The following is a 12178-nucleotide window of genomic DNA, read 5'->3' as shown; positions in this document are numbered from 1 at the left end:
AGATATCCTGGAAGAAAACCTCTTGACCCTAAGCACACAGCTAAAATAACAAAGGAGTGGCTTTGGAACAACTCTGTGACCATTCTTGATTGGCCCAGCCAGAGCCCTGACCTAAACCCAATTGAGCATCTCTGGAGAGACCTGAAAATGGCTGTCCACCAACGTTCACCATCCAACCTGACGGAACTGGAGAGGATCTGCAAGGAAGAATGGCAGAGGATCCCCAAATCCAGGTGTGAAAAGCTTGTTGCATCATTCCCAAGAAGACTCATGGCTGTACTAGCTCAAAAGGGTGCTTCGACTCAATACTGAGCAAAGGGTCTGAGTACTTATGACCATGTGATATTTCAGTTTTTCTTTTTTAATAAATTTGCACAAATTTCTACATTTCTGTTTTTTTCTGTCAAGATGAGGTGCTGAGTGTACATTAATGAGAAATAAAATGAACTTTTTTGATTTTAGCAAATGGCTGCAATGAAACAAAGAGTGAAAAATTTAAAGGGGTCTGAATACTTTCCGTACCCACTGTACAATGTCAAAAGCTTAGAGTTGTTTCAGGAGAGGCAGCCTGGAAGTTCTTATCTGATACATACCAAGTCTGCATCTTTGAATAAATTCCTTTTGAGTCTTACACTGGGGGTAACTGAGTCTTTTTCTTATAATTAACTTGAGGATAGACAGTTGTGCTGGTTTTGACATCACTGCTCCACAGGGAGTTGAAGGACTAAGTTTGCAGTACAAACAAAAGAGAAAGTGTAAGAAAGATTAAAAGTGCACAGATTTAAGAGCTATAACAGCTGTAATGAAACAAAAAGTCCTTTCTGTATTTCACCTCACTGAAAACAACCGCAATAATTTCAGTGTTTAGGTTGTGGCGTAAGTAGGGTTTCATTTTCGGCATCAGCATCACTGTGTAGGTTGCTCTACAGGTGATGTATTTGTAAAATCAAGGGGCTCTATTCAAACACAAGAAAAAAAGATAAACAATATTAGATAATCTTATCTCAACAGTGTATCACATGAAAAGAAGCTTTAGAGTCAACCGCTGTCCAACCAGTGGTGTCCAAACATCCACCTCTAGGGGGCACCAGAGGAAAAGTTACGGGAGTAAATAAGATTCACCATATGGTGAAAATCTGTGTCGGGCCAATACAGTTTAATTAGAATATTATAAGGGACATTTAACTGACATCCCCTAACATCAGAATCCTGCAATCAAAAAGTTAGAAATGGATTCTTGGTATTTGTGAGCTTTTATTGTCACCTTGAAGTGTCTTTTGTCGTAGAGCTCATAATGTCCTTATGTATTAGATTTTGTGATCTGGGATTAGCACTTACGAACTGTGTAGTTTACACTGTGAAGTCCGGATAGTATGTGATTTATGGAGCCCTTCAATTAACCAATACTTTCTGTGTTTTTTTTCTCCTGTCCTGAGTGATCTAATTATTTAAAGGGAAAAGATTTCAACACAGTAACAGTACAGTTCAAACACTAAAACTTTCAGAACATGTACAAAACAATATGACTCAGAACCTACAAAGGACTTAAAGACACAGAAAAGGCATTAATTAAACAGTCTCCACACATGAAATCAGTTAGCAAATTGATAATACTTATAATAACATCTAAATGTTTCATTTTACAGAAGCACATTGGCCTCTGTGAGCAGTAAAACCTGTATATCTTGCAGCTCACTAAAAATGAAAACAAAAGGTTCCTATCTTAAAGTGTTCCTCTCATTATGGAGGATGTTTTTCACTCAGGATGTAATATTTCCGCTTAAAGGACCTCATTTACACACGTGTAAATCAGGTTGATTTTCCCTCATTGGCCAAGTACCATCACAATCATCATAATGCAAAAGCTATTGGAGCATGTGTGTAACTGTTTGTGTTTGAGCAAATCTGGGAGAGAGAGAGAGAGGAGGGGGAGCTAAGACTATAAATTGTTGGCAAATCCCAATGTGTGACAGACAGACACAAAGAGTGAGCGAGTAGAGGGGAGGAGGGCAATAATCAGTACCAGACTTGTTTGTGGACTACACTATGAAGTGGGAAACACATCATAAATTATTCAGGTTTAGTCTGAGCTTCATTGGTCGTTATTTTTGCTAATTTAAACGATAACTTGAGCCAAAACAAAAAGAGTTTCCAAGGAGAGAAGAGGAAATGAAGAACTTGGTATATTCAGTAGAACTAGGGGTTTCTCAGCGGAGGGGAGTTCATGTAACTCGACCCAAAGTTTGGGTAAAGAATGAATTCGTTCGAGTGGGACTTGCTGAATCCCTTTGCACATATGTCATGATGGTAAGCATCGATTAATTACAAAAGCTTTCTAAAGTGCTGCTTTCACAGTGCTTATTATAATGATGTGCAATTTCAAACTGCCAAAATCCGTCTTTCACTTCTCATTTCTGAGCTCCTCTGTTTGTTTTGACCATTTCTGCCTTCTTATCTGTACCAACCATGTCCCATTAATTATTAATGTCATGCTCTTGAACCTGATGACTTGTACACACTCCCAAACACAAACACAAACACACACACACACACACACAAGCCCTTTTCACAGTCACATGGCAGTGGTGGTGCATTGGCATTGGTGGGAGCCAGTGGGTGAACCAGGAAATCTAGTGTTACCAGAGGAATGGTCAGGCACTTGGAGAGGGGTGCAAAAGTCACATGTTATCTGTTAGCTGTTACAAGACACACTATACTTAGAACCGAAGAAACACACACACAGGGAACACATGCTGAACACGGCATATACTGCAGACAAACTTGTGAATACGCAGACATTTTGTACTTTATACAAAGATTTGAATCTGCTGTGCTTGTAAGTGGGAAATCAGACTTCCTCTTGACCTAAAAACAACATGACTACTGAAGGAAGGACCACACTTTTCCTGTTTCCTGAATTAGTCGCTGCAGTTTTTTCAGAGAGCTTTTTAAAAAAAACTGAAACCACAGTCTCTCTTGTCTCTTATGTCACGGAGTTATACAGTGGGTGCGGAAAGTATTCAGACCCCTTTAAATTTTTCACTCTTTGTTTCATTGCAGCCATTTGCTAAAATCAAAAAAGTTCATTTTATTTCTCATTAATGTACACTCAGCACCCCATCTTGACAGAAAAAAACAGAAATGTAGAAATTTGTGCAAATTTATTAAAAAAGAAAAACTGAAATATCACATGGTCATAAGTATTCAGACCCTTTGCTCAGTATTGAGTCGAAGCACCCTTTTGAGCTAGTACAGCCATGAGTCTTCTTGGGAATGATGCAACAAGCTTTTCACACCTGGATTTGGGGATCCTCTGCCATTCTTCCTTGCAGATCCTCTCCAGTTCCGTCAGGTTGGATGGTGAACGTTGGTGGACAGCCATTTTCAGGTCTCTCCAGAGATGCTCAATTGGGTTTAGGTCAGGGCTCTGGCTGGGCCAGTCAAGAATGGTCACAGAGTTGTTCCAAAGCCACTCCTTTGTTATTTTAGCTGTGTGCTTGGGGTCATTGTCTTGTTGGAAGGTGAACCTTCGGCCCAGTCTGAGGTCCAGAGCACTCTGGAAGAGGTTTTCTTCCAGGATATCTCTGTACTTGGCCGCATTCATCTTTCCTTCAATTGAAACCAGTCATCCTGTCCCTGCAGCTGAAAAACACCCCCATAGCATGATGCTGCCACCACCATGTTTCACTGTTGGGATTGTATTGGGCAGGTGATGAGCAGTGCCTGGTTTTCTCCACACATACCGCTTAGAATTAACGCCAAAAAGTTCAATCTTGGTCTCATCAGACCAGAGAATCTTATTTCTCATAGTCTGGGAGTCCTTCATGTGTTTTTTGGCAAACTCTATGCGGGCTTTCATATGTCTTGCACTGAGGAGAGGCTTCCGTCGGGCCACTCTGCCATAAATCCCCGACTGGTGGAGGGCTGCAGTGATAGTTGACTTTGTGGAACTTTCTCCCATCTCCCTACTGCATCTCTGGAGCTCAGCCACAGTGATCTTTGGGTTCTTCTTTACCTCTCTCACCAAGGCTCTTCTCCCACGATTACTCAGTTTGGCTGGACAGCCAGGTCTCGAAAGAGTTCTGGTCGTCCCAAACTTCTTCCATTTAAGGATTATGGAGGCCACTGTGCTCTTAGGAACCTTGAGTGCTGCAGAAATTATTTTGTAACCTTGGCCAGATCTGTGCCTTGCCACAATTCTGTCTCTGAGCTCCTTGAACAGTTCCTTCAACCTCATGATTCTCATTTGCTCTGACATGCACTGTGAGCTGTAAGGTCTTATATAGACAGGTGTGTGCCTTTCCTAATCAAGTCCAATCAGTTTAATTAAACCCAGCTGGACTCCAATGAAGGAGTAGAACCATCTCAAGGAGGATCAGAAGAAATGGACAGCATGTGAGTTAAATATGAGTGTCATAGCAAAGGGTCTGAATACTTATGACCATGTGATATTTCAGTTTTTCTTTTTTTAATAAATTTGCACAAATTTCTACATTTCTGTTTTTTTCTGTCAGGATGGGGTGCTGAGTGTACATTAATGAGAAATAAAATGAACTTTTTTGATTTTAGCAAATGGCTGCAATGAAACAAAGAGTGAAAAATTTAAAGGGGTCTGAATACTTTCCGTACCCACTGTAAGTTGAGTGAAAACAAGGAAAGTCTTCTGTTTAGCTTCTTGTATACTTGTAAATTCAGTACTGTAGGTTATTTTTTGTCTAAAAAAACACAAATCCTTTATGTACACTCAGACTCTCTGACTGAAACAATACCTTGGCACAACTCTGGGTTAAATCATTAATTATTGTGCATGTTTTCTTTGTCCTAGTTTAGATATCCTGTTTGTTGAAAGGCTTCCCGTTAGACCGTTTGAAAAGTTTCCTTTGTACTTTCCTTCTCTCTAAACCTCATGTGTGACTGTGAATTATGTTTCCAGGTGTTTGGCCTGGGGTCTGTGGCCCAGGTAGTGACCGGACAGGGGGTGTTCGGACAGTACCTCAGCATCAACCTGGGGTTTGGACTGGGTGTTGCGATGGGGGTTCACGTTGGTGGGAAGGTCTCGGGTATGAGCCTAAAAAATGACACCATTAAAAATGCTTAAATGGGTTTCCATTCACTGTTTAAGTGACATATATCTCATGCTTTTTTATTATTGTTAATCTATCAGGAGCTCATATGAATGCAGCAGTGTCCTTCACAATGTGTGTGTTTGGCCGCCTTGCGTGGACGATGCTACCTTTGTATATTTTTGCACAGCTATTAGGCTCATTTCTGGCAGCAGGGACCATTTATGCTGTCTACTATGGTGAGGATACACTACTGTACATGTGCAAATACACTAATGCTCAGTGGTATTGTATTTTTATTGGCAGTTAAACATCTTTGTGTGTTCATCTACTGTTTTCATTTGCAGAGGCCATTTATGACTATTGTGGAGGAAACCTGACTGTAACTGGTGTAAAAGCCACAGCTGGTATCTTTGCCACCTATCCTGCACCATACCTCTCTTTGATGGCTGGATTTGTCGACCAGGTAGCCATGAAACTGGATTAAAGGATTACAGCTTCAAATCACTATCATCTGACACATTCTGCACTAACCCTTTGTGGTAGTTTTACACGCAGTTGTCTTGTTTCTACCCTGATGTGTGTGCTGTGTGTGTGCGCCAGGTGTTCGGCACGGCGATGCTGCTGCTGTGCCTGATGGCTCTATCCGACCAGAAGAACAAACCGGCCGCAGTGGGCAGCGAGCCTGTTGCAGTGGGCCTCCTGGTTCTGCTCATTGGAATTTCTCTGGGCAGCAACAGCGGCTACGCTATCAACCCCACCAGAGACATTGCACCCAGGGTCTTCACCGCCATCGCAGGCTGGGGAGCCGATGTGTTTAGGTATACAGGGCAGATTCTTTGTTTTTTTGGTGGAGGGTTCCCTGTTGCCACATGTCTTAACTTGGGGTCAGTCAAAGGCAAAACACCCCTGTTAATGATTAAATACATGGTTTGCTTTTTGATCGACCCATACGTTTTTGCTTTTCTATCTTTATCTGCATAGGTCTGGAAATGGGTGGTGGTGGGTGCCCCTAGTTGCTCCCCTGATTGGAGGCGTTCTGGGAGCAGGGGTATACAAAGCCTTCGTGGAGCTACACCACCCGCCCTTCTCTGAGCAGGGCGGGGGGCTGGTGGAGGAGGAGTCTTTCCCTCTGGAAAAAGAGCAAAACATCTGTGCTAATGTATGTGTGTGACCTCCCCACCTACGCAAACATCTAAACGCACGTGTGGCTATGTGGACATTTGTATGCTATTGAAAAATTCCACGACGAAGAAAGGTTAAAGCACTTTTAGAAAAAAAGCAGAGACAGGCTGAAAATAGGTTTTGTTTATTAATCTAAAATGTTAAGTCTGTTTAAAAAAAACAACAACAACATTTTATCCTCCCCTTTAGTTACTCTATTACTAGTGATGGTGAGATGAAGCCTCATGAGGCATCGAACCACTTCAGCCAATTGGTTCGAGAAAGGGTTCATTACTCGAAGCTTCATGTGCACACGAAACCACCTACTGGCCAAGTGTATAATCACAGGCAGCTGTATCTGAACCACATGTGATGCATTGAATTTTTGTGTCTGTTATGGCTGTTGGGAATGACTATGAATTACAAAAATGTATGACCAAATAATTTCTGTACATAAATTATCACATATGTGCATAATAAAATATTTTTTGAATGTATTCTGTGTGTGTAAATTTTCCCAAAATGGTAGTATCATATGATATGGCAGGTTGTGTAATAATGTTTTTCTGTCACTTTAGGAAAATGGCATGGGCTTAAGCAGGCAGAGGACAGTGGAAGTGCTTGTGGAACTAGGAAGAGGGGACTGAATATGCTTGTGTAACTTGGACAATGATGTACAGGACAGGGGACATTTTATTCATTTTTATTCAGAAATAACAGTTTCTCAACAGTTTTTGGTTTTGTGGATGTCCACATGTCAGAAGTAAGGCTAACAGCAGCCACCTTTTCCACTTTAGCCTTAGCCTTCTCCTTAGCTGACTCATACTTGGCCTCCACCATGGCCTTCAGAGCCTAAAGGAAAAAATATATAGTGCTGAACTGTGAGACACAATAAAGTACTCATTTGTTTCATGCATGCACCCATACATACCTGCCTTGTAGGGAGAACATAATTAGGATCCAGTTTGGACACAAATGCCCTGAATCCAACATCATCCACAATACTGAAGGGCTGTGTGTCCTTCACTATCATGGAGACGAGGGCTTCATCCAGCTCTTGTTTTCTGGTGGCTGGTTAAAAGAGAATAAATACAGTGTCTGTTATCTGTCTTTATTTGCACAATAAACAAAAGTGAACAGGGAAAAATTGTGATGGTGCATTTGTAATATTGTAATGACTTACCTTGGCTGGGTGAAGCTCCAGTTTCCTCCTTATTCTCATGCAAGGCACGGTAATGCCTCAGCATGGATGAGGTGTTGTTATTGTACCCCAACTCCTTGGAGCACAATAAACACCTTACCTTTGAATAAAATAAGAAACTGTGAAAAATACAGTTCTTGATAAGCAAACCTAATGTGTCTGAAATAGAGTTAGATTTAGCTTACCTTATTAGGAGTTATTAAATCAAAGTGTTCCCACAGGGGAAATCCTCCTCTTCCCAGCTGACTCCATCTTATCACCTATCCTTCTCTCCTCACTCTCCTAAATCTCCAAACTATCTCTCTCTCCCTCTCTCTCTCTCTCCTAAATCTCCAAACTATCTCTCTCTCTAAACTCTCCAAACTATCCAAACTCTCAACTGACCCCAACTCTCCACCAACAACCCACATTTTGAATGGAGCCTGAGGGGTTTATATTGCCGTCAAACCTCCCGGCAAAATCTGAACCACTTCCCAAAGCAGTCACATGGTACAGCCGGGCAGCGAGGCTTCGGACATCATCATTTTTGGCTCCTCCCCTAAATGAAGCAAGCCTCGACACACGCTTCGAAGTGTCGGCACACCTCGTAACATCACTATCTATTACTAATCTATTTAAGAGAGACTGAAGCACATATGATATATAGACTATTAGACATTTTGTATCATCATACTGATACATGTGTGGCTTACTGCTGCTATCCGTTCTAGGTATAAACTACATTAAAAACAACACTAGGGCCACTTTATAAGTGAAAGATGAAGAAAAACACACATACACACACACATTGGCTTTGATTTTGTGTTTATACTATTGAGGGAATATCAGCTGATGTAACCTTGGAAGACACCACAAACATCCATCATTATACGAGCCAACAGGGGACCACTTACATGATCGTGGAAATTTCAGGGTAAAGAGAAGTAAACAGCCTCCATACATTACATAAAAAAACATGTATCTTTCCGAATTTAAAATAAATAGAAGCAGCGGGAGCTGGCTCCTCACAGCTTGAAAGGGCAGCAGCACAACCAAAGATAATAGAGACGTTCGCCTTTCCACCAATCTGGTGCACAGCAGCCTAAAGACTAAAAGTGTATGTGTGTCTTCTACAGCTTCAAAGGACTTGAACCAAAAACTTCATCCCTGGTGTCTGATCAGGTCTCCTTGGGTGTCTACTTTTGGCATAAAGATGGATATAAATGCTGGACAATAACCACCTCACATGAGATCATCGATATGAAATAATTAGTGTAGATGACATTATCAAAACAGCAGTGATTCTAAATTCTAACACATATTCCTTTTTTACATTTGAGAAGTTTACATTAAAGCACGGCATGTGTGAGGCACTGTAGTGATACAATGGCCAGTGAGTAACTTAAAGCTTGATGCATTACTGCCAGTCTCAGATGATATAAAACACAACATGCTTTCGGTGTGCATATACACTTCAGAGATGTCATGTTTGATACCGGAGCTCAGAGGTGTTCGTTAGTTACACACAGCAGTTCCTGCTAACACTTGGTATTTTGACATAGACATTTTCAGTGAAACGCGTGATAGTTACTTTTTGTAAAATCACCTGATCATTTCATTTTCAGGTTCAAACTGTAGTTACTAATTTCCAGTCATATATGCTGAAAACTAAACAGTGTTACATTCAGACTTCCTTTTTCTTAAAAATGTATGGCCACTTAAGCATAAATATATGTGTCATTTTACACATTACCAAACGTGATTTAAATATTTACTCATTATATTAATAATGTATATAGCATATTATTATTACATAATGCATTCAAAAATGGGTAGCAAATTAAGCCTACTGATAAAAACTGCAGTTATAAACGTATAGTGTCCTTAGCCTCTAGTACCACTACTATGGCACCACCCACTGCTGGTACCGGAGTGGTACAATGGGAAACTACATGTCAGTATTATTTTTACCATCAAGGCAGCACATGACTTTTTTTTATGAATAGACTGCTTTGAATTATTTTTAGCAAAAGGTGTCATGAGTGAACACTGTATCAATGAGTTTGAGAGTACTGTGTTGGAATGTAACATAATGTGTTAGTGTTGCAATAGGATACTGATCCAAAGACTAATTTCTCCATCACTTAAGAAGGACAGGAATTTAAAGTACATATCAAATCAGGATTCTTTGTGTTTCTAAATGTTTGGCAAGCTAATCAATTATCTTTTCTTTTTTTTAATCAAGATTAGAAACAACTTTTTAGCTTCCACATTCCCCGTGTCAGACAGGTACCACCTTAGCTATGTTTTGAGCCAGAAAAAAACCCTGATTATGTATCTCTTAAGACATGCAACTCAATCTTGAACAACATGCATTCATGTTGCATAGAGCAGCAAACAAATTCAAGCCAATGAAGGAACTGCAGGCTGCTCTTATAAGTCATGTTGGTCATATAGACAGTAAAGCGGACAGAAATGTCTCTCTTAGATGGTGTCCTTCTCACCGCTTTGTCCCACTGTGTCTTCCTCCTGTGTTGCCTTGGCCCTTGTTAGCCCCCCCTACGCTGCACTGTGTCGGCTGCTTCTTCTTTGGGGCGGGTGCCTTGGCTCTGCCTTTGAAGGCCTTGATGGGATCCAGCTTGTTGAGATAGGAATCTCCAGCAAGATCTGCCAGGCTGAGCTCACAGCTGAGGGTTAGGGGCTGGTACAGGGATGCCCACTGCTGCAAAGGATATTGATAGTTTAATATAATGCGTGGACAAAAACATGTACATTGCAGCTGATGCTTTTATCCAAAGCGACTTACAACACACTGATGGTACACCATTGGGAGCAATTTTAGGGTTTATTGTCTTGCTCAAGGACACTTAGGCGTTTGGACAGGAGGAGCTGGGATTGAACCACCAACCTTCCAATTAGTGTGCAACCCTCTCTACCGACTGAGCTACAGCCTCCCACATTACAAAATATGTGTGAAAGAGAAATTTTGTTTCTGTATGTTCAAGCAATGAAAAGTTTCATTCACAGGATTGTTTGGCCTTGGTGGTGATACCTAGAAGCCTAGTCTGCAATTTACCTCTGATGTTTAAGTAAAACAGTTCTATGTGTTGTGTTAGAAGACTAATCTTTAGTGTTGTGTAATATTGTTAAAATGTTAAATCAGCCAGAACTGCAGTGTATTGAAAAGGGAACATACTGAATAAAATGTATTTTATATATCTGCAATAACTTCAAGTGTTGTTAATATTATTACCAAATGTTACAGATTCCATTTATGTCACATGAAAAAACGGATTAGACACTAAGCCATTTGCTACCTTCGCCTGAGGACTTGGGCCATACGGGGTGAAGGCATACTGCCACTCAGGCAGACCCAGGTGCGTTATCATCAGGCGGTAGTAGGAGGTAAAGGTGGCCGTCAGAAAATGCCAAAACAGTGAGCGGTCTAGGAACCAGATTTCACTCTGCTGGGCTACCACACCTTGAAAATACCAAGACAGACAATTAAATGATGCAACACATATTTATGTCTTTATTACTTGTTTTTTACGGTTTAGGTTAGGAATTACTAAAATATAAAATATAAACAAGACCTGAGGTGCAGTTTTTGTAGACGAGGCACACTTTGCCATTTCCACCACAGGAATCCAGCTCAAAGATGCGACTCCGGGAATCAAAACGGGGTGCAGCGGGTGCATGCTCCAGCCCTGACAGATAGCATTAATGAATCTTGAATAAATATTTACTGTCCAATCAACAGTTCATTCATTAGGCTGCTTTCTGCACAACTGCGCACACATAAACAGTCATAATTGAACTTGACATGCTGTAATTGTTGAGTTAAGCCCACATGAGGATCTGACAGGTGAGTTATTTACCACTTTCTGTGCTGCTCTCTTCCCAGTCCAGGTCAGCCAGTGAGGGTGCATTGGGGAGAGAAAAGAGGGCTACCGGTTGGAGCAGTGGGCAAAGCCTGGTCACACTGTTTATCATCATGCACCCTAAGGGAACACACTCATCTGAAAGACAGATACATGCACACCGTTAGGACTGTGTATGAAGAAAAGCTTAAGAAGTATTTTAATAATATCCCTTAAAATAATGTTGACTTTTGTTTGCTTCATGTTATCACTTCTAAACCATATGAGGACACCTACTGTCTAGTTTAACACTCCAGGTCAGTGTGAATCCATCAGTTGTCAGATAGAAGTCTCGCAGGTCCTCAGGTAAAATACACGTGTTTTTCTGTGGGATAAATAACATGGATTCATAAATGTAACAGCAGACCTAAATATGACACCAATAAGATGCTATTTTGTCACCTGTTCCCATGACAGCAGGCTCCTCTTCTCTGCAGGCTCCCTCTCTGCGAAACGCACGTCGACCACACCAGGCATGTGTTCTGGCCAAACAAAGACACATCCAGGACATTTATCAAAACTCTGTTTTCATTCACGCGTCAATTTTTAAGCAAGCTAACCTGAATGTTAACATTATTGCTAGTTTCAATGCAAATACCGTAACACACACCGAGTGTTCGGGTAATGCCAAGTGTCAATCTCTCAGCAACAACTTTAAACGCCAAGCTGTCTTTTGTCTCTTCCATTTGGAGGATTGGAGTCACACATTTGTACAAAACCCTGCTCACATCCTCTGCAGCTATCGGCACTGCATCTTTCACCTTGCTCTCTAATGGTTAGGTTGCCAACGTACACCCCGGAAACGACAGAATCAGCTTTGGCGGAAATTGACTTACAATTGAGCCAATAGC

At 41.1% G+C, this 12178-nt stretch overlaps 2 protein-coding genes across 2 annotated transcripts; one reads left to right on the top strand and one right to left on the bottom strand.

Annotated features, from left to right (window-relative positions):
• Positions 1–1986: 1986 nt before the first annotated feature.
• Positions 1987–7417, top strand: aqp7 (aquaporin 7). Its single transcript, XM_069150583.1, has 7 exons — positions 1987–2307; positions 4934–5060; positions 5165–5302; positions 5411–5529; positions 5667–5884; positions 6048–6225; positions 6806–7417. The coding sequence occupies exons 1-7, from the start codon at positions 2170–2172 to the stop codon at positions 6872–6874; spliced, it is 987 nt and encodes a 328-aa protein (XP_069006684.1). The 5' UTR covers positions 1987–2169; the 3' UTR covers positions 6875–7417.
• A 798-nt stretch (positions 7418–8215) lies between these two features.
• Positions 8216–12102, bottom strand: tpgs2 (tubulin polyglutamylase complex subunit 2). Its single transcript, XM_069148130.1, has 7 exons — positions 11938–12102; positions 11730–11809; positions 11565–11652; positions 11286–11426; positions 11001–11114; positions 10725–10888; positions 8216–10129 (listed from the first exon to the last, which is right to left on the bottom strand). Exons 1-7 carry the CDS (start codon positions 12011–12013, stop codon positions 9908–9910), a joined length of 885 nt encoding a protein of 294 aa, XP_069004231.1. The 5' UTR covers positions 12014–12102; the 3' UTR covers positions 8216–9907.
• Positions 12103–12178: the final 76 nt, after the last annotated feature.

This window comes from Embiotoca jacksoni, unplaced genomic scaffold, assembly GCF_022577435.1.
Source record: "Embiotoca jacksoni isolate LCO1_2020_lvr unplaced genomic scaffold, fEmbJac1.0.p SCAF_1, whole genome shotgun sequence".
NCBI lineage: Eukaryota > Metazoa > Chordata > Actinopteri > Embiotocidae > Embiotoca > Embiotoca jacksoni.
The sequence above is the reverse complement of the archived record's forward strand: the minus strand, read 5'-3'. Positions and strand labels throughout refer to the sequence as shown.

Coding starts and splice junctions, on each gene's coding strand:
- aqp7 (XM_069150583.1), top strand. CDS start 2,170: ATGAAGAACTTGGTATATTCAGTAGAACTAGGGGTTTCTCAGCGGAGG. Junction 5,885..6,047: donor TGGGGAGCCGATGTGTTTAG/GTATACAGGGCA, acceptor TTATCTGCATAG/GTCTGGAAATGGGTGGTGGT. Junction 6,226..6,805: donor AGCAAAACATCTGTGCTAAT/GTATGTGTGTGA, acceptor CTGTCACTTTAG/GAAAATGGCATGGGCTTAAG.
- tpgs2 (XM_069148130.1), bottom strand. CDS start 12,013: ATGGAAGAGACAAAAGACAGCTTGGCGTTTAAAGTTGTTGCTGAGAGA. Junction 11,427..11,564: donor CTGGAGTGTTAAACTAGACA/GTAGGTGTCCTC, acceptor TCTGTCTTTCAG/ATGAGTGTGTTCCCTTAGGG. Junction 10,130..10,724: donor GCCCAAGTCCTCAGGCGAAG/GTAGCAAATGGC, acceptor TATCCTTTGCAG/CAGTGGGCATCCCTGTACCA.